The sequence below is a fragment of the Pan troglodytes genome, chromosome 19 (assembly GCF_028858775.2).
Source record: "Pan troglodytes isolate AG18354 chromosome 19, NHGRI_mPanTro3-v2.0_pri, whole genome shotgun sequence".
Taxonomy (NCBI): Eukaryota; Metazoa; Chordata; class Mammalia; order Primates; family Hominidae; genus Pan; species Pan troglodytes.
Window position 1 is genome coordinate 28790794 of NC_072417.2, and position 22808 is coordinate 28813601.

General features: G+C 41.3%; 1 protein-coding gene across 8 annotated transcripts in view; it reads left to right on the forward strand.

Annotated features, from left to right (window-relative positions):
• Positions 1-22808, forward strand: part of FBXL20 (F-box and leucine rich repeat protein 20) — a 125790-nt gene that overhangs the window by 87757 nt on the left and 15225 nt on the right. For 5 of the 8 annotated variants that reach the window (XM_009432282.4, XM_009432278.5, XM_009432280.5 and 2 more), the window contains 4 exons: positions 1413-1481; positions 13060-13155; positions 15788-15914; positions 17179-17253. In XM_009432282.4, coding sequence (XP_009430557.1) covers positions 1413-1481; positions 13060-13155; positions 15788-15914; positions 17179-17253 — 367 coding nt within the window. The remainder of the gene's footprint in view (positions 1-1412; positions 1482-13059; positions 13156-15787; positions 15915-17178; positions 17254-22808) is intronic. The other 3 variants (XM_009432281.5, XM_063798623.1, XM_001172438.8) reach the window with 1 other exon arrangement.

The following is a 22808-nucleotide window of genomic DNA, read 5'->3' on the forward strand; positions in this document are numbered from 1 at the left end:
GCTGTGACTGAAGACGTGTACCACCACGCCTGGCTAAGTTTTAAAATTTTTTTATAGAGTCAGGGTCTCATTTTGTTGTCCAGGCTGGTCTCGAACTCTTGCACTCAAGCAGTCCTCTTGCTTCAGCCTCCCAAAGTGCTGGAATTACGGGCATGAGCCACTGCACCCAGCCTAGTTCTTTTTTAGGGTTATGGTTAACCCTAACCTGGGCAGTGACCCCAGGACTTTGGGAGGCTAGGTGGGAGGATTACTTGAGGCCAGGAGTACAAGACCAATCTAGGCAGCATGGCAAGGCTCCCATCTCTACAAAAAACTTTTTTTAATTAGCCAGGTTAGGTGACATATGCCTGTAAACCCAGCTACTTGGGATACTGAGTGAAGTAGGAGGATCACTTGAGCCTGGGAGGTTGAGGCTACAGTGAGCTGTGATTGTACCACTGTACTCCAGCCTGAGTGACAGAGGAAGACCCTGTCTCTAAAAATAAATAAATAAATAAGCCATCATTTATTTTTTTAATTTAAAATAATTTTTAAAGTTATGTTTGAAGAATTTATAATGGAAAATTCATTTAAGCCAGGTGTGATAGCCCAAGCCTGTAATCTCAGCACTTTGAAAGGCTGATGTGGGTGGATCACTTGAGGTCAGGCGTTTAAGACCAGCCTGACCAACATGGTGAAACCCTGTCTCTACTAAAAATACAAAAACTTAGTTGGGCATGGTGGTGCGTGCCTGTAATTCCAGCTACTCAGGAGGCTGAGGCAGGAGAATCACTTGAACCTGGGAGGTGGAGGCTGCAGTGAGCTGAGATCACACCACTATACTCCAGCCTGGGTGACAGAGAGAGATTCCATCTCAAAAGAAAAATCATGGCCAGGCTTAATGGCTCACACCTGTAATCACAGCATTTAGGGAGGCTGAGGTAGAAGGAATATGAAGAGGTGTATAAGGCAGAGTCTAGAAGGGTCCCAGGCACAGGAGCTTCTGTCCTGTGGAGTTGGGGTGTACTACCTTCCTGGCACGTGGTTACATTCACCAACCCAGAGGCTCTCTGATCCCTATCATTTAGGGGTTTTTACAGAGGTTCCTTGATCGTAGACATAATTGAAGACCAAATATTATATTAGGTTGGTGCAAAAGTAATCACAGTTTTTGCCACGAGCAGTAATGGCAAAAACCGCGATTACTTTTCACCAACCTGTAACAAAAGATACTATCACTCAGGAAATTACAAAGATTTTAGGGACGGTATGCCAAGAACCGAAGATGAAGACCAAGTACATGTTTTTGCTTTATATCACAGTATCACAGGTATCAACAATCAATATTACCAATAATAATATATTTTATTACTTTTTTAATGACTGGAATTTTGCTATTTCATTTGAAACCTCTTACTTTCTTTCCTACAAAGAACCTTTGCACAAAACTGCAGGAACATTGAAGTACTGAATCTAAATGGGTGTACAAAGACAACAGACGCGTAAGTATTTTATGTTTTTGGAGGATAAGTCATAGCCCCTTATGTCTGGCTGATACAACCTTAAATTCAGGCCATTAACTCTATTTAGCAAATTTTATCTTGGTTTTGTAGAGGAAAGATATTTTTAGAAGAGAAAGCAACATCAAAGTAGAAATGGAATAAGAAACTTGTTTTGGAATTCTATCTTTGATACAATTTAAGGTGAAACTTTTAATAATTGTAGTCAGTGTACATACAGTAGGGATACTAATAATACATATTACTGGGATTATTTATATTTCTAGATACTAGTAGCTACCAGTTAAAAGCCACAGTAAACATAATTCAGTGAAAAGATTAAAATCTTAAACAGAGGACTAAACAGCTTATGATAATCAGTCCTGAGAACAGTTATTAAATGAAAATGATTCACTAAATGTGCTGTGTCTGTGTTGGTCATGATCTGAAGGAAATTAAGCTTAATTCTTCATCCTCAAGAGGCTTACAGTCACAGAAATTAGACCTAGAGGGTAGTTATTCATTAACTCTACTAATAAGTATTTCTTTTTTTTTTTTTTTTTTTTTTTTTGAGACAGAGTCTCGCTCTGTTGCCCAGGCTGGACTGCAGTGGCGCAACCTTGGTTCACTGTAACCTCTGCCTCCTGGCTTGAAGCAATTCTCCTGCCTCAGCCTCCCGAGTAGCTGGGACTACAGGCACGTGCCACCACGCCCGGCTTATTTTTTGTATTTTTAGTAGAGACGGGGTTTCACCTTATTAGCCAGGATGGTCTCGATCTCCTGACCTCGTGATCCGCCCACTTCGGCCTCCCAAAGTGCTGGGATTACAGGCGTGAGCCACCGCACCTGGCCTCTGCTAATAAGTATTCCTATAGATTGATTTGGAAACGTTTACTGTGAGAGATGAAATATACTAACCTCTTCCCCCACCATTACTTTATACCAGTAGAACTACATTTACTTTAGATAAATTATCTTTTAATTTTTGTTTCCTTTGAGTACTTAGTGTTATAAAGAATAAGAATTTGACCACTTGGTATCTAGAAAAGTGACATGTAATTAACACTTTTTTGTCAGAATCTATCTTATCCTCAAGATGCATTGGTGAAAACATAATATGTATATGCAAGGCTACTACATTACTTGTAATAGCAAAAGATAGGAAACTCCCCAATGTCTATTAGTAGAGAACAGGTTGAATAAAAGTAATGAGGAAAATCTATATATAATACTCTGGATGATCTTCAGGACATGTTGTTAAATGAAGAAAAGCAAACTGCGGAGGAGTTTGTATAATACACCTTTTATAGGGCCAGAAGACTTAATACATACATACATACATACATACATATATATATATATATATATATATATATATATATCCATATTTGCATATTTTCAAAAAGAATGGAAATGCCAATCAAAAATAAGTAAAAATAGTTACTTATATGGGGAAGTGAGAAAACACAAGGGAAAGAGATAAAAGGGAGAACTCTGAATTATGTTTTATCGTTTAATAGCCATGTAAATATTTTACATAATTCAAACAAAAATTAAGTCAAAAAGAAATGAAAGCAATCCCTACAAATTAAAAACACATGAACCAGCCCAGTGCGGTGACTCAGGTCTATAATCCTAGCACCTTGGGAGGCTGAGGTGGGTGGATAACTTGAGGTCAGGGGTTCAAGCCAGCCTGGCCAACATGGTGAAACCCCATCTCTACTAAAAGTGCAAAAATTAGCCAGGCATGGTGGCACATCCCAGCTACTTGGGAGGCTGAGGCATGAGAATCGCTTGAACCCAGGAGGTGGAGGTTGCAGTGAGCTGAGATCACACTACTGTATTCCAGCCTAGACGAAAGAGCAAGACTCTGGTTCAAAGAAAAAACCCCTTGAACCCAAGTTGGAGTTATAGTCACACAGAGAGAAATTACTTCTGCTGACTTTTTTTAAATATGAAAATTTGAAACCTATACAGAAGTAGACAAAAAAGTGTAATGAGCCCATCACCCAGCTTTAACTGTTACCAGTTTACAGCCAGTCTTGTTTCATCAATAACCCCACCCACTTATCCCCTCTCGTTTTATCTTATTTTGAAAAAAAGTCCTAGACATCATATTATTTAATCCGTATTTCAGTATGTACTCTTTAAAGTCTCTCATATGAGTGCATTAACTTTTTTTGTTTTGAGACGATGTCTTGCCCTGTTGCCCAGGTTGGAGTGCAGTGGCACAATCTCAGCCCAGCTTCCTGAGTACCTGGGATTACAGGCACATGCAACCATGTCCAACTAATTTTTGTATTTTTAGTAGAGACAGGGTTTCACCATGTTGGCCAGGCTGGTCAGGATCTCCTGACCTCAGGTGATCTGCCCACCTCGGCCTCCCAAAGTGCTGGGATTACAGGCGTGAGCCACCGTGTCTGGCCATAAGTGCATTAACTTTTATCACTCCTCTAAAAACAATATCTTAAAATCATCAAATAACCAGTTGTCAATATTCAAATTTCCACATTTTAGTGAATTTAAAAATACACTATTTTAAACACAGTATTAGCCTTGAAATATACAAATTTTTTAAATCAAAGAAGCAGCAGGGGACTGTGGCTCACTGCTGTAATCCCAGCACTTTGAGAGGCTGAGGTGGGTGGATTGCTTTAGCCCAACCTCGGCAACATGAGAAACCCCACCTCTACAAAAAAATACAAAAAATTAGCCAGGCATGGTGGCATATGCCTGTAGTCTGAGCTACTTGGGAGGCTGAGGTGGGAGGATTGCTTGGGCTTGGGAGCTTGGGAGCCAGAGATTGTAGTGAGCTATGTGTCACTGCGCTCCAGCCTGGGCAACAAAGCAAGACCCTGTCTCAAAAAAATAATAAAGAAGCAGCCAGGTGTGGTGGTTCACACCTGTAATCTCAGCACATTGGGAGACTGAGGCAGGAGGACTACTTGAGACCAGGAATTTGAGTCTAGCCTGGCCAACATAGTGAGACCCTATGTCTTAAAAAAAATCCAAGTAGACTTCTCCTTCTTACAGTGACAATAACTGCCCTCCTGCTGTAAACAACTAGAAAACTAAACAAAACCTAGAAGACCAGTTTAGGATGTTGTACATGTGGCACAAGACTGAGAAGCAAATGAATGAGCCATATGATTATCCTCACTTTGTGACTGAGGCATTTTTCAGACAATGCCATAGAGGGAGGGGGAGCCCAAGCAGAGGACAGAGTTTTTGCTGATTTGAAAAGAAAGAGATCAGAATTCAAGGAGGCTAAAGTAGCTGAAATTTGTGGCTGATAAAGAGGAAGCTACTAAAAAAAATAAATAAATAAAGGCTACAGAAATTTATGTAGATTTGGCTGAATAGTAAACTCTGCATGCACAGGATGAGACCCCACACAGTTTGGCAAAGAAGATCTAGTGAGGAAAAAAACAATTACTGGGAAACTATAAGCCAAAGAATTTCCAGGGCTTAATAAGGCTGGATGAAGTTCCACCCACCCAAAATGGAGAAAATTCATTGAACACCTGGGACATTCAATAAAGACTCCAGAAAGATTACACCTTGGTGGTAGGGCTAAAATAGACCTGCTCTATTAAATATTTTATTTTTTTATTTATTTTATTTTAAGAATCAGGCCGGGCATGGTGGGTCACGCCTGCAATTTCAGCACTTTGGGAGGCTGAGGTGGGCAGATCACCTGAAGTCAGGAGTTCAAGACCAGCCTGGCCAACATGGTGAAACCCCATCTCTACTAAAAATACAAAAATTAGCCAGGCCGTGGTAGCATGTGTCTATAATCTCAGCTACTTGGAAGGCTGAGGCAGAAGAATTGCTCAAACCCAGGATGCGGAGGTTGCAGTGAGCCGAGATCATGCCACTGCACTCCAGCCTGGGCGACAGAGCGAGACTCCGTCTCAAAAAAAAAAAAAAAGTGATCCAAAACAAACTTAACTGCCTGCCAAAACACAGCTCAGCACTCTTTAAAGGAAGACATCAAAATCCAGAAACCCAGCAATGTGGCATACAGAATATCTGTCACTCAATCAAAAATTGTAAGACATGCTGGCCAGGCGCAGTGTCTCATGCCTGTAATCCCAGCACTTTGGGAGGCCAAGGTGGGCGGATCACCTGAGGTCAGGAGTTTGAGACCAGCCTGGCCAGCATGGTGAAACCCCGTCTCTACTAAAAATACAAAAATTAGCTGGGCATGATGGTGGGTGCCTGTAATCGCAGCTACTCAGGAGGCTGAGGCAGGAGAATTGCTTGAACCTGGGAGGCGGAGGTTGCACAGTGAGCTGAGATCACGCCATTGCACTCCAGTCTGGGCTACAGAGCAAGACTCAGTCTCAAAAAAAAAAAAAAAAAAAATTATAAGACATATGCAAAGCAGTGGGAAAATGTGACCCAAAACCAAAAGAAAAGCCAGTCAATAGAAATATAGACCCGGAAGAGGCAGAGGTTGCAGTGAGCCGAGATCGTGTCATTGTACTCCAGCCTGGGCAACAAGCGAAAAACTCTCTCAAAAAAAAGAAAAGAAAAGAAATAGACCCAGAAGTGACTGAAATAGAACTGAACAATAAGGAGTTTAAAAATAGCAGTTACAAGCCAGGTGTGGTGGTATGCTCCTGTAATCCCAGCTACTTGGTAGGCTGAGGCAGGAGGATCACTTGAGACCAGGAGTTAGAGACTGCAGTGCACTGTGATCATGCCTGTTAATAGCCACTGCACTCAAGCCTGGGCAACCTATCAAGACCACATTTCAAAAAGTAAGTAAATAAGTACATAAGAAATTTTAAATAACAATTACAAATATGTGCAAAAATTTTAAAAAATGAAACTAAAAGAATGGGAAAATACATACTATTATAAATACTAGTTGGGAAAGTTGGAGTGGACAGTAATATCAGATGGCGTAAATTTAAGGAAAAAAATTAGATGAAAAAAAGGTATTAAATAGTACCCCTGGCTTATAAAACAAGTATGCCAAAAAGCAGTAAAGCTGTTAAGGACTTCAGCAACACTGTCAATGAACTTGATATAATTAACATTTATAGATTGTTACACCAAAAAGCATCAGAATAAACATTCTCTTCAAGTACATTTGGAATATTCAATAGGACAAACCAAATAATGAGCCATAAAACAAATTTTAATACATTTGGAAGGATTAAAATCATATTGGGTATGTTCTGTGACCTCAACAAAATTAAAGTAGAAATTAATAACAGATACCTGGAAGATTAGAAAATTAAATGACATACTTCGGAATAACCCGTAGTTCAAAGAATTGCTTACGAAGAAATTTAGAAAATATGTTTCATTGAGTGATAATGAGAATATAACTTTCTAAATTTGTGGAATGCGCCTAAGGTATTGCTTAGAGCAAAATGTATAGCATCAAATGCTAATATTAGAAAAGAAAAGTTTGGCCGGGCACAGTGCCTCACACCTGTAATCCCAGTACTTTGGGAGGCCGACGCAGGTGGATCACTTGAGATCAAGAGTTCAAGAACAGCCTGGCCAACATGACAAAACCCCGTCTCTACTAAAAATACAAAAAATTAGCCTGGCGTGGTGATGCATGTCTGTGGTCCCAGATACTTCGGAGACTGAGGCAGGAGAATCGCTTCAACCCAGGAGGCAGAGGTTGCAGTGAGCTGAGATTGTGCCACTGTACTCCACCCTGGGTGACAGAATGAGACTCCATCTCAAAAAAAAAAAAAAAAAAAAAGTTTTAAAATCAAGAATCTAATCTGCTTAGAGAGCTAGAAAAGAGTCTCTCCTCTCTCCTCCCTCCCTCCCTACCTACCAAAAAGGAAGAAAAAAATAGAAAAAAGTAAATTAAATCCAAAGGAAGGAAGGAAATAATACTGGAAATCCATGAAATAAAAAATAGGTGGCCAGGCGCGGTGGCTAGTGCCTGTAATCCCAGCACTTTGGGAGGCTGAGGCGGGTGAACACGAGGTCAGGAGATGGAGACCATCCTGGCTAACATGGTGAAACCCCGTCTCTACTAAAAATACAAAAAATTAGCCGGGCGTGGTGGCAGGCTCCTGTAGTCCCAGCTACTCTGGAGGCTGAGGCAGGAGAATGGCATGAACCCGGGAGGCGGAGCTTGCAGTGAGCCGAGAGTGCGCCACTGCACTCCAGCCTGGGCGACAGAGCGACACTCTGTCTTAAAAAAAAAAAAAAAAAGTACAGAATGGAGAAGACTTATGAAGTAAAAGTTGATTGTTCAAAATAAAATGAATAAGCTTGATTAACCTCTGCCTAGATTAGTCAAGAAAGAACACGCACAGGCTGAGTGCATTGGCTCATGCCTGTAATCCCAACACTTTGGGAAGCTAAAGCAGGAGGATTGCTTGCACCCAGGAGTTTGAGACCAGCTTGGGCAACGTAGTGGGACCCCATCTCTACAAAAAATAAAATGTTAGTTGGGCATGGTGGCGCACACCTGTGTTCCTATCTACTCGGAGGCTGAGGTGGGAGGATCGCTTGGGTCCAGGAGGTTGAGGGTATAGTGAACTGTGATCATGCCACTGCACTTCAGCCTGGGTGAAAGACTGAAGCCCTGTCTCAAAAAAAAGTTTGTGGACAAATAAGATAACGTAACTTCTTCAACCTGATCAAGTATATATGTGAAAAATCTCTTACAACATCATATTTGATGGTGAAAGACTTCCTGAGATGAAAGATTCCCTAACATCAGGAACAAGGCAAGGATATCAGGTCTTACCACAGCTGTTCAACATGTACTGGATGTTGTGCCTAATGCAATAGAGGAAGGATTATAAAAGGCATTCACATAATGGTATAATTGGATTCATAGCAAAGTCCATGGAATCTATCAAAGCTACTAGATCCACTGAGTTCTAGCAAAGTAATGAGATACATGACTACTTTGCAAAAACTCAATTCTATTTCTGTATACTAGCAATCAGCAATTGGAAAATGAAGTTTAAGATACATCATTTATAGTAATACCCAAAAATATAAAAAATATAAGGATAAACTTAAAAATAATGTGTAAGTCATCATATACACTAAAAATTATAAAATGATCACTAACAAAAATTAGAGAAAAGAAAATTTTAAAAAGACTTAAGTAAATGATAGAGAAATAAACATAGAATTTTTTTTTTTTTTTTTTTTTTTGAGACTGAGTCTCGCACTATTGCCCAGGCTGGAGTGCAGTGGCACAGTCTCAGCTAACTGCAACCTCTGCCTCCCAGGTTCAAGTAATTCTCGTGCCTCAGCTTCCTGAGTAGCTGGGATTACAGGCACTTGCCACCACACCCGGCTAATTTTTGTTTGTATTTTTAGTAGAGGCAGGGTTTCACCATTTTGGCCAGGCTGGTCTTGAACTACTGGCCTCAACTGATCTGCCTGCCTCGGCCTCCCAAAGTGCTGGGATTACAGGCGTGAGTCACCACTCCTGGCCTCATACATATAGATTTAGAAACTCAGTATTGTTTTAGTTTGGTTTTTTTTGTTGTTTGTTTCTTGAGATAGGGTCTTTCTCTGTCGTCCAGGCTGGAATGCAGTGGTGGCACAACCACAGCTCACTGCACCCTCCATCTCCTGGGCTCCCTCCTCAGCCTCCCAAGTAGCTGGGACTACAGGTGTGTGCCACCATGCCCGGCTAATTTTTCTATTTTGGGTAGAGAGATAATTTCACCATGTTGCCCAAGGTGGTCTCAAACTCTGGGCTCAAGCAGCCTGCCTGCCTCAGCCTCCCAGAGTGTTGGGATTACAGGCCTGAGCCACTGAGACTGGCCTAAAAACTCAATATTGTTAAGATACTTGTTTTCCTTAAATTGTTCTACAGATTCAGTGCAGTTCCAATAAAAAATCCCAATAGGTTTTTTTGTTGAAATTGAAAGGCTGATTCTAAATTCATGTGCAAATGCAGAGGTTCTAGAATAATGAAATCAATTTTGATGGACAGTGAAGTTTGGGGACTTATACTACCTGATTTGAAGGGTTATTATTACAGGAACGGTCATCAGGCCAATGTGCTGGTGGTATAAGCGTAAACATATCAGTCAGTGGATTAAAATAAAGTGCCTAGAAAGGAGCCCACACATAGACAAGCTATAAAGAAAAAAATGATAAATTGTACCTCATTGAAATTAAAAACCTTTATGCTTCTGCCAGGCACGGTGGCTCATGCCTATAATCCCAGCACTTTGGGAGGCCGAGGTGGGCAGATCACAAGGTCAAGAGTTTGAAACCATCCTGACTAACACAGTGAAACCCTGTCTCTACTGAAAATACAAAAAATTAGCCGAGTGTGGCGGCACGTGCCTCCCAGCTACTCTGGAGGCTGAGGCAGGAGAATCGCTTGAACCTGTGAGGCAGAGGTTGCAGTGATCCGAGATCGCGCCACAGCACTCCAGCCTGGGTGACAAAGCAAGACTGTGTCTTAGGGAAAAAAAATAATGCTTCTAAAGATACCATTAACTTAAAAAAATAAAAAAGGTCACTTCACCTGATTGTCTGAGGGGGAAAAAATTAAAAAAATAATAATCGGAAAAGGCCAGGGACCATGACCTATACCTGTAGTCTCAACTACTTGGGAGGCTGAGGCAGGAGGATCACTTAAGCCCAGAAGAGCAAATCTAGCCTGACTGGTGTTTCTGGCAAGACTCCAACTCTAATTTAAAAGATAGAAAAGAAAGAAAATGAAAAGACAGGACACAGACTGGGAGAAAGTATTTGCAGGTCATATATCTAATAACAGTGCTTCTCTCAAGAGTCTATAGAAAACTCTTAGAATTAATAATGAGAAGACAATTAAACGAAAAAAAATGGGCTGAAGTCTTGGATAGACATTTCACCGAAGACATAGGAATGGCAAATAAGCATAAGAAAAGGTATTTACACCAGGTGCGGTGGCTCACCATGTGTGCCATCCCAGCACTTTGGGAGGCCAAGGTGGGCGGATCGTTTGAGGTCAGGAGTTTGAGACCAGCCTGACTAACTTGGTGAAACCCCGTCTCTACTAAAACTACAAAAAAAATTAGCTGGGTGTGTTGGTGTGCGCCTGTAGTCCCAGCTACTCTGGAGGCTGAGGCAGAAGAATCACTTGAACCTGGGAGGCAGAGGTTGCAGTGAGCTGAGATCATGCCACTGCACTCCAGCCCGGGTGACAGAGTCCATCTCAAAAAAAAAAAAAAAAAGTTTTCATTACAGAATTGTAAAGTAAAACCACAATGCAATTCCACACCATACACACTAAGATAGCTGTATTCAAAAAGAGAGACAATGCCAAGTGTTGACAAGGATTTGGAAAAACTGGGTCCCTCATGAATTTCTGGCGGGAATGTAAAATGGTACGGCCAATTTGGGAAACAGTTTGGCAGTTTTCTTCAAAGTCAAACATAACCTTGCCATAGGATCTAGCAATTTCATTCCTAGGACTCTACCCAAAAGAAATGAAAACAAGCCAGGTGTGGTAGATCATGCTTGTAATCCCAGCACTCTGGAAGGCCAAGGCAAGAGGATAACTTGAGGCCAAAAGTTCGAGACTAGCTTGGGCATCATAGTTAGACCCTGTCTCTACAAAAAAATTTTTTTAATTAGGTGTGATGGCACGTATCTGTAGTCCTTGCTACTCAGGAGGCTGAAGTGGGAGATCGCTTGAGCCCAGGAGTTCGAGGTTACATTGAGTTATGATAGTGCCACTGCATTCCAGCCAGGGTGACAGAGTGAGACCCTGTCTGTAACAAAAAAAGAAAAAAGAAATGAAAACATTGGCCCTCACAAAGACCTAGGAGACATATCAGCCAAAGAGAATGTGTGACTCTTGTTTGGATCCTAATTTGAACAAATCAACTTGTCAAAAACATTTATGATATAATTGGAGAAAAGTTAGCACATTTCAGTATCAGATGATATTAATAAATTAAAGTATTTACCTATTAGAAATAGATACCAAGGCCGGGTGTGGTGGCTCATGCCTGTAATTTCAGCACTTTGGGAGGCCGAGGCAGGCAGATCACAAGGTCAGGAGTTCAAGACCAGCCTGGCCAACATGGCGAAAACCCGTCTCTACTAAAAATACAAAAATTAGCTGGGCATGGTGGCAGGCGCCTGTAATCCCAGCTACTTGGGTGGCTGAGGCAAGAGAATTGCTTGAACCCAGGAGGCGGAGGTTGCATTGAGCCAAGATCGTGCCATTGCACACCAGCCTGAGCGACAAGAACAAGACTCTGTCTCAAAAAAAAAAAAAAAAAAAAAGAAATAGATACTGAAATATTTACAGGTAAAATGATATGTGTGGAATTGGCTTTAAAATCCTGGAATAAAAAAGGGGGGAAGAAGAGATGGCATAAAAAAATTTTTTTTTTGAGACAGAGTTTCACTCTTGTTGCCCAGGCTGGAGTGCGTGCAATGGTGCAATCTTGGCTCGCTGCAACCTCCGCCTCCTGGGCTCAAGCCATTCTTCTGCCTCAGCCTTCCAAGTAGCTGGGATTACAGGCATGTGCCACCACGCTCGGCTAATTTTGTATTTTTAGTAGAGACGGGGTTTCACGATGTTGGTCAGGCTGGTCTAGAACTCCAGACCTCAGGTGATCCACCCACCTCAGCCTCCCAAGAAATAAAAATATTTAATAGTGGAATATTGATAAATGTTGGGCCAGGCACAGTGGCTCACACTTGTAATCCCAGCAGTTTGGGAGGCTGAGGCAGGCGGATCACTTGAGGCCCGGAGTTGGAGACCAGCCTGGCTAACATGGCAAAACCCCGTCTCTACAAACAATATGAAAAATTAGCTAGGTGTGGTGGTGTGTGTCTGTGGTCCCAGCTACTTAGGAGGCTGAGGCATGAGAATTGCTTGAACCCGGAAATGGAGGTTGCAGTGGGCCTAGATTGCAACACTGCTCTCCAGCCTGGGCAACAGAGCAAGATTGTCTCAAAAAGAAAAACAGTATTGATAAATGTTGAAGTTTACTGATGGTACATGTGGGTTCTCTGTATTATTTACTCTTGTTTATATTTGAAGTTTTCCATGATCTGTTAAATATTAAAATGAGAACTTGACCAGCAGAAAAAAGTCTTTAATACATAACTTACTTTTTTCAGCCCAATACCAGACCAGTCCATCCTTTGTATACCTTGCAAAAATCCAGTTCCTACATTAGTGTTATGCAAAAGGTTATCTTGAGTAGGGATTTAAGTGAAAAAACATGCAGAGCATTTCTTCTTCATGTTTGACTACGTCTGGTAGATAGCCATTAGCTTCTGGTGTTTCTGGATTTGCAAAATGCATATAGATCTCTTCGAACTCACATTAAGTATCATGTTGTCAATTGCTGTTAACATTTTAAAATGTGAATCAAACACCATCTTCCCCTCATTCAAATTCTCATATGCAGCACAGCCTTTTTTCTTTGTGAATGGTATCTGTCTCTTCCTCAATGTGAAGGGTCCTAGGATATATAACTGCTTTTTTAGGGGTATGAAAATTTTACAGTTCTTATATATACACATGTGTTTAATAAGAACAGTGTCTGATATACCAAGGATGTGTACTTGTCTTGTTTATTCATTATTTTCTCCTTTTTCCATTTTTCAGTACATGTACTAGCCTTAGCAAGTTCTGTTCCAAACTCAGGCACCTTGACTTGGCTTCCTGTACATCAATAACAAACATGTCTCTAAAAGCTCTGAGGTAAATTTCTTATAATAAGCATGTCAAGTAATCAAAAAAAAATACATATTTTAAAAAAATAATTGATATAAAGTTGGAATTGAAGGCAACTCTGTTTTATGGATATATTCTATAGTTCAGAATAGATAATTTGTTTTACCACTTGCCCAAATTACAATTATGGGACATACTAAAGTGAAATGACTAGAGGTAACTAGGATTTCTGAACAGGGTAGTACAGTTTATACATAAACAATTAGATTTTTATGAAGTCTTATTTTCAAAAAGAAAATAAAGCCAGGCATGAAGACTCACGCCTGTAATCCCAGCATTTTGGGCGGCCGAGGCAGGCAGATCACGAGGTCAAGAGGTTAAGACCATCCTGGCCAACATGGTGAAACCCCGTCTCTACTAAAAATATAAAAATTAGTTGGGCATGGTGGCGTGCGCCTGTAGTCCCAGCTACTTGGGAGGCAGAGGTTGCAGTAAGCCAAGAGCACACCATTGCACTCCAATGTGCTGACAGAGTGAGACTCTGTCTCAAAAAAACAAAAAAAAAGAAAGAAAGGGCACGTGTTATAGCTTAGTGCTTAAAACGGGTATCTGGAGCCAGATTATTAACCAGGTACTTTAAGCGAACATAACCTTTCTGAGCTTTTTCTTATCACCTCATAACATTTTATTAAGGTTTAACAAGGTATTAGGCAACACCATATAAAGTTTTGCTAGTATTTGACAGTTTTCATGTTATAAGAATGACAGCTACATGTGGCTCAACCTAATGAATATAAAGTGCTTTAAAAAGGGTCCCTGAGGCCAGGCGTGATGGCTCACACCTGTAATCCCAGCACTTTGGGAGGCCATGGTAAGAGGATCGCTTGAGCTCAGGAGTTCTAGACCAGCCTGCGCAACATAGGGAAACCCTGTCTCTACTAAAAAAAATAAGAAAATTCGCCAGGCGTGGTGGCATACCCCTGTAGTCCCAGCTGCTCAGGGGACTGAAGCAGGAGGATCACTTGAGCCCAGCAGGTTGAGGCTGCAGTGAGCTGTAATCGTGCCACTGCACTCCAGGCTGGGCAACAGAACGAGACCTCATCTCAAGAAAAAAGAAATACAAATTTAGTTAAGTAGAGTATAAATAATCTAAAATGTGGCTCCTTTTAGACCTTCTTTGTGAATATTGAACACATGTACCTAAGACGGTTTGCTGTGTAGGCTAATAAACTTGATAATATAACAACTTTTATCATTTATAAAATATTTTCACATAAATGATCTTATTTATTTAAAAGCTTTGTGAAGTAGAGTGGATGGGCATTTTACAGCTAAGAAAATCTAGAAAGCTGTTGACTGCCAGGTACTGTGATGCAACCATGAGATGTAACCGAGTAAGATATTGCTGCCCTTAAGTTGCTCACAGTCAACTGTTATTGTGGAATAAATGCTATGGTAGGAATGAGTACCTCAGTTTTGGGAAAACAGAGAGCTATGGGGCTAATCTTAGACTAAGAGAGGTTCAGACAGGCTTCCTAAAGTCATTTGCCTGAAGTTAAACTATTAATATTGGAGAATGAACTTGAACCGGGATATCATGCCTTTATCTTCTGGATCTTTTCTGCAGGCAGGAATATTTCAAACAATTTATGGAGTGTTTTTCTGAAGAATATTATAGAAAACTTGGAATTCATCCATAATACAAATATGAAGCTAAACTATTAAGAGTAGATGGAATCAACAATGAAACTAGTATTTTGAAGGCAGAGATCGGACATAAGATATCCTAAATTCAGCCTACAAAAGCGGTACTCTAGAAACATCTCAGATAACGAAATACACAGGGCCTTTGTAATTTTTTAAAATAAAAGTTTAAAAGGCTTCATTACTACTTTGGTACTGTGAGTTGAATATCCCCGTTTCAAAAATCCAAAATGCAGCTGGGTGCTACTTGAGGGACTGAGGCGGGAGGATCAGTAGAGCCATGGAGGTCACAGCTGTAGTGAGCCCTGATGGCGCCACTGCACTCCAGCCTGGGTGACAGAACGAGACCCTGTCTCAAAAAAAAAAAAGAAAGAGAAGAAAATCTGAAATGCTTCAAAATCCCAAACTTTTTGAGTATCAATGTGACACTCAAAGGAACTGCTCACTGGGGCACTTCAGATTTTCAGATATGGGATACTCAGCTATGTAAGTATAATGCAAATATTGCAAAATCTGAAATCTGAAACACTGCTGGTACCAAGCATTTAAGATAAGGGATACTCAACCGGTAATAGCATTGCTCGATGGAGAATCTGGTTTTGAATCGGAGCTCTTTATTAATTACTCTGTAAACTAGAATAAATCACTTAATTTCCATTTTTTGTCTAGAGAGCTTTGAGATATGTGATAAGTACAAAAGGAATATAAATCTGAAAAACATCATAATGCTTTGTGTTTGTTGGTTAAGCTGGATTTTAGATGTTCCTGCTAATGGTATAGTCCCATGTGAATACCACATTGATAAATCTAAATATACATTAGGTAAATATGTTTTTTCTTGTGGGAAAAAATGGGAATGTTTCCATTCCTTTACTAAACAGCCAATAAATTGAGACGTTGGTGTTTTTGGAATTGGATTTAGTGATATGTTTCTCTTATTTTGTTTTATCCTAAGTGAGGGATGTCCACTGTTGGAGCAGTTGAACATTTCCTGGTGTGACCAAGTAACCAAGGATGGCATTCAAGCACTAGTGAGGGGCTGTGGGGGTCTCAAGGCCTTATTCTTAAAAGGCTGCACGCAGGTAATACTCCATGTAGGGCTTGTGAAATTCGGAAGAATCGTGAATGAATCATGAGCTCTTTATAGACAGCCCCAAGATGTTTGTCTGGAGGGAAAGGTTAGTTGTGTGTATTATTGACAAAAGACAAATGCTTACCAAAAATTAAAGTGTTTTCCTTAGGATAAAAGAATGAGAAGAATTAACATCTGACCAAAAATAAACTTGAGGAGGAGGGAGACAAGGTGTAAATATAAGATTATATTAAAGATACACCATGGTCAAGAAGAGTTCCATGCAGTTTAATTTGTGCTGAAAAGAAAACTTGGCTTGTTGTCACTGCCTGATACTTTGAACTGGATAGGCAAAGAAGGCAGTCTTAGCAATTTCCACTTGTTTTTTAACCAGTGTTTCTTAAATATGCCAAGTGTACAGCAACCTGCATTTTATAGTATTGATGCTTATTTCCTGCCAGTCACATTACAAATCCAACATATTTTGTCATTAAAAATTTTACTATCTCAGTGTTTTATAGTGAAAAAAAGAATTGATTAGTTAGCCTCTGGAAAGAAATTGAGTGGATTTAAATTGTGGCTGACAAACTAAGGCTAGGCTCTACTTTATTTTATTAATGGTTACTAAAACCATAACTTGGATTCCATTAAAAGTGCCCTGATTCTTTTATCACGATGAGAGGGGTTCCATTGTTTGAAAGAGAATTTCAGATGTATGACTGCCTTAAAACAACAGCTTGAGCTTCTGGTTATTTAAGGAATCCTGAAAAATACTAATTGGAATGTATCATTATAATCAGTTACTTACCATCAGTTCTCAGCACTGTAAGCATGGCACCTATCTTCCAGTGGGAGAGGAACACTGGATTCCTTTCTTGGCTGTATTTCCTCAAAGTTTGTTTATAAAAAACTTTATAAGGGGTGTGTAGAAGTTTGAAAATTATTTTAGTTTCATGGGCCCTCAGTAAAATGCTGTCAGGTATATTTAATTTATCAGAAGTAAAACCCATAAAAACTAGGCAGTGTTTACTTCATCTTTGTTCTTGATTTGATGATTATGTGAATTTGAATGTGGTCAAAGCTGATTTTAAAAATACTGAGAATCATAATAAGAATTATACTGTTATGTGATCATAGCGTATTTTCTGATTCATTGTTCCTTCGAAACTTGGTTGGCTGTATTAGAATGTATGAATGAATGTGTACATTCTTAAATCTCTTTCCTTTGAGACAATGTCAATAATCATTTTTTTCTTAATTTTTAATCTTTCTAGCTAGAAGATGAAGCTCTCAAGTACATAGGTGCACACTGCCCTGAACTGGTGACTTTGAACTTGCAGACTTGCTTGGTAAACATCCCTTCTCACAACTCTTCTGTTTTAGTAATTCATTTCATTAAAATTTTTAAGAGCTATTTTAAGAGCTTCAGTCATCAAGACCAGTATTGTTTTTCTACCACAACCCTAGTGACAAAGTAAACACACAGATGACTTTTGACATGCTTAACAATACTCATTCCTAGGGGCCTTGGCATAGATAAGATAGGAGGTAGCTAGCTTATGCAGAATTCCAGATGAACTAACTGTAGCTCCACCCCTTTCTTACATACTTAAAAAAACTGTCTACTTTTAAAATGTAAATGATTCACAAGTTTAGTATTTAAAATTGCAGTCAAGCTGGGCACGGTGGCTCATGCCTGTAATCCCAGCACTTTGGGAGGCTGAAGCAGGCAGACTGCTTGAGTCCAGGAGTTTGAGACCAGCCTAGGCAACATGACAAAACCCCGTCTCTACAAAAGGTGCAAAAATTAGCTGGGTTTGGTGGTGTGTGCCTGTAGTCCCAGCTACTTGGGAGGCTGAGGTGGGAAGATCAGTTGAACTTGGGAGGTTGAGGTGCAGTGAGCTGAAATCATGCCACAGCACTCCAGCTCGGGCAACAGAGTGAGACCTTGTCTCAAAAAAATAAATAAGATGATGAGCAATATATACTCGTCAAATTATTTTCAAGTAGCATCTATATTTAGCGTTTTGTCTTGTTCAAACTATCAGCTTTTTTGTGTCTACCCCAAAACCCCTGAATTCTACTCAGATAATTTGCTGAAACTATTCAGGCACCTAGAATGTTAACAGTACATCTTTATTTTGTTATTTACTTATTTATTTATTTTGAGGCAAAGTCTTACTCTGTCACCCAGGCTCAAGGGCAGTGGTGAGATCTGCACTCACTGCAGCCAACCTCCACCTCCTAGGCTCAAGCGATTCTCCTGCCTCAGCCTCCTGCATTGCTGGGATTACACGCCACACCCAGCTACTTTTTTTTTTTTTTTGAGGCAGAGTCTGACTGTGTCGCCCAGGCTAGAGTGCAGTGACGCTATCTCGGCTCACTGCAACCCTGCTTCCTGGGTTCAAACAATTCTCCTACCTCTGCCTCCTGAGTATCTAGGATTGCAAGTGTGTGTCACCATGCCCGGCTAATTTTTTTTTTTTTTTTTTTTGAGACGGAGTCTTGCACTGTTGCCTGGGCTGGAGTGCAGAGGCACGATCTCGGCTCACTGCAACCTCCGCCTCCCAGGTTCAAGCGATTCTTCTTGCCTCAGCCTCCCAAGTAGCTGGGATTACAAGCGCCTGTCACCACACCTGGCTAATTTTTTTGTATTTTTAGTAGGGATGGGGTTTCACTATGTTGGCCAGGCTGGTAATTTTTGTATTTTTAGTAGAGACAGGTTTTTGCCATGTTGACCAGGCTGGTCTCAAACTCCTGACCTCAGGTGATCTGCCTGCCTCGGCCTCCCAAAGTGCTGGGATTACAGGCGTAAGCCACTGCCATGGCCTAATTTTTGGGACAGAGTCTTGCTCTGTTACCCAGGCTGGAATGCGGTGGTGTGATTTTTGCTCACCTTCACCTCCCGGGCTCAAGTGATTCTTCCACCTCAGCCTCCCTAGTAGTTGGGACTACAGACATGTGCCACCACACTCAGCTAATTTTTGTATTTTTTTGTAGAGATGGGGTTTTGCCATGTTGGCCAGGTTGGTCTCGAATTCCTGGGCTCAAGCAATCCACCTGGCTTAGCCTCCCAAAGTGCTGGAAATACAGGTGTGAGCCACGTGCCTGGCCAACAGTACACCTTTAGCTTTTTTCTCTTGCCTTAAAAATTACAAATGTATTTGCCTTGGAATGAGAGTTGCTCATGGCAAAGAAAAAAGTGATGAGTTCCTTTTTTTTTTTTGAGGTGAAGTCTCACTCTGTCACTCAGACTGGACTATTAGTGGCATGATCACAGCTCACAGCAACCTCCAACTACAGGGCTCAAGCAATCCTTCCACCTCAGCCTTCTAAGTAGCTTGGACTACAGGTGTGTGCCACCACACCTGGCTAATTTTTTAATTTTTTTGTAGAGATAGGGTCTCCCTATGTTGCCAGGCTGGTCTCAAATATCTGGGCTCAAGCAATCTGCCTGCCTCAGCCTCGCAAAGTGCTGGGATTACAGGCGTGAGCTACCTGGGCTCTTTCTTACAATTCCGATTACTATAGTTGCTGACTATGAGAATTTGCCTAATTTCATTTTATTTATTTATTTATTTATTTAGAGACGGAGTCTCGCTGTGTCGCCCAGGCTGGAGTGCAGTGGTGCGATCTCGGCTTTCTGCAACCTCCATCTCCCAGGTTCAAGGAATTCTCCTGCCCCACCTTCCCGAGTAGCTGGGATTACAGGGCGTGCCACCATGCCTGGCTAATTTTGGTAGAGATGGGGTTTTGCCATGTTGGCCAGGCTGGTCTAGAACTCCTGACCTCAAGTGATCTGCCGGCCTTGGCCTCCCAAAGTGCTAGGATTACAGGCATGAGCCACTGCACCCGGCCATGATTTCATTTTTAAGACTGAAATGTGGCCAGGCACAGTGGCTCACACCTGTAATCCCAACACTTTGGGAGGCCGAGACGGGTGGATCGTTTGAGGTCAGGAGATCGAGACCAGCCTGGCCAACATGGTGAAACCCCATCTCCACTAAAAATACAAAAATTAGCCCGGGCGTAGTGGTGTGTGCCCGTAATCCCAGGTATTTGGGAGGCTGAGGCAGGAGAATCGCTTGAACCCAGGAGGTGGGGGTTGCAGTAAGCTGAGATCGCACCATTGTACTCCAGCCTGGGCGACACAGCCAGACTCCATCTCAAAAGAAAAAAAAAAAGACTGGAATGTTTACTCCTGAGAGATCAACCACAGTTATTGTAAACATGAAATCATTATCTTAAAATGCCAAAGAAAAACTATTCCTGGAGAGCTTCGTGTGTATGTGTGCACACACGCGCGTGCCTATAATCCCAGCACTTTGGGAGGCCGAGGCGGGTGAATCACCTGAGGTCAGCAGTTCGAGACCAACCTGGCCAATATGGTGAAACCCCATCTCTACTAAAAATACAAAAACCATCTAAGTGTGGTGGTGTGTGCCTGTAATCCCAGCTACTCAGGAGTCTGAGGCAGGAGACTCACTTGAACCTGGGAGGCAAATGTAGCGGTGAGCCAAGATCACGCCACTGCACTCCAGCCTGGGCAGCAGAGCGAGACTCTGTCTCAAAACAAAAAACAAGTGTGTGTGTCTGTATGTATAAGCACATATATATGCACATATATTTACACACTATATACATACACATTACATACACACACATATAGACATAAATATGTACATACCATTTGTGGGTTTAGTTTGGTGTTTCTTCATCCTTCCAGCAGGCAGGAATCACAGTGAACGTAAAGAACCAATTCTATCTTATGTGTATTTTATTGTTTTCCTTCACCCAAATCTTAGTACAGGAGTCATTTCTTCCCTACAGCGTGATAAAATGATTCTCAGCATTCATGAGATTTCATGCTCTGCCCAAAATTATTGAGGTGATTAAAGTACATTTTTGATGCTTTCATTTTCTTGACAGATTTGAAAAACATAAAAGTTTAGTAAATTTTACTTTTTTTTTTTTTTTTTTGAGACGGAGTTTTGCTCTTGTTGCCCAAGCTGGAGTGCAATGACATGATCTTGGCTCACTGCAACCTCTGCCTCCTGGGTTCAAGCGATTCTCCTTCCTCAGCCTCCCTAGTAGCTGGGATTACAGGCACGTGACACCATGTCTGGCTAATTTTATGTATCTTTAGTAGAAACGGGGTTTCGCCATGTTAGGCTGGTCTCAGACTCCTGACCTCAAGTGATCTGCTCACCTCAGCCTTCCAAAGTGCTGAGATTACAGACGCGAGCCACCGTGCCTGGCCTACAATTTTTTAAAGTATTGACAGTATGACTTAACTCATCTTTCTTCCTCAGTACTCTCTTATAACATACAAAGGAAAGGGCAGCACAGCCCTACGGTACTTTTCTAATATTGTGTGGCACAAATATCTTTGTCCTGCTAAATTTGCATGTGTATTGATTCTTACTTCCCTCTTTACATCTCGGCTATCATAGTCTAAAGACAATACATCATGTTTGTGTGGGACTTTTTTAGCTGCCTCCACGTGTGTTAGTATCTCATTACTTGATCCTCATTAGTATCTGCCTTAGCATCCAATTTTTTTATCTATATTTGTGTCAGCTGCATGATATTGAAAGCATGATTTAAGCAGTGGATATTAAAAGTTGTGGGATTTTGTTTTTTCAGTTGTCCTTGTAATTTATGGACATGACTATTAAACAGAGACAAGAAGAGAGCTTTTATTTTTAGGCCTACACAAAATTAGTGAATCTGGAGGACAAATTGAAGAGTTGATAGTATCCACCATGTTGAGATGTTTATGTGTAACTTTCCTTTTTTTTGTTTACGGGAGTTGGGGGTGGTCTCATTATGTTGCCCAGACTAACCTTGAACTCCTGGGCTAAAGCGATCATTCCACTTCAGCCTCCTGAGTAGCTGGGACTGTAGGCATGTGTGCTTGCAATATTTTAAAAAATATAACATCTTTGATGTGAGGTGGCTTATTGTGCAACAAATTACTCAGTTGGTTAGAAAACAACCAGATATTATTTATGAAATATTTGTACCTGGGCCGGGCGTGGTGGCCCACGCCTGTAATCCCAGCACTTTGGGAGGCTGAGGCTGTCGCCCAGGCTGGAGTGCAGTGGCACAATCTTGGCTCACTGCAACCTCCACCTCCCAGGTTCAAGTGATTCTCCTGCCTCAGCCTCCCGAGTAGCTGGGATTACAGGCACCCGCCACCGCGCCTGGCTAATTTTTGTATTTTTAGTAGAGACGGGGTTTCACCATCTTGGCCAGGCTGGTCTCCAACTCCTGACCTCGTGATCCACCCGCCTCCGCCTCCCAAAGTGCTGGGGTTACAGGCTTGAGCCACCACACCCGGCCTCAATAACTTAACTTCCCTCCCTCCCTCCTTCTTCCTTTCTTTCTTCTCTTCCTTCCCTTCCTTCCCTTTCTTCTTTTCTTTCTTTCTTCCTTTCTTTCCTTTCTTTCTTCCTTCTTTCCTTTCTCTCTCTTCCTCCCTTCCCTTCCCTTCCCGTCCCCTTTTTTTTTTTTTTTTTCTTGTCTTGCTCTATCGCCTGGTGGAGTGCAGTGGTGCAAATCTCCTCCTGGGGTCAAGCGATTCTCCTGTGTCAGCCGTCCAAGTAGCTGGGATTACAGGCATGCGCCACAACACTTGGCTAATTTTTGTATTTTTAGTAGAGACAGGTTTTCACCATGTTGGCCAGGCTGGTCTCGAACTCCCGACCTCAGGTGATCCACCCACCTCAGCCTCCCAAAGTGCTTGGATTACATGTGTGAGCCACTCCACCCAGTCTAATAACTTGTAAAAAATACAAAATTGTGTCTGAGTTAGATACAACTCTTTTATCTATAAATTAGGATGTTCTTTATATTATAAAACTAAAATATAGAAGTAAATGGATGCTGTGGCTGATACAAT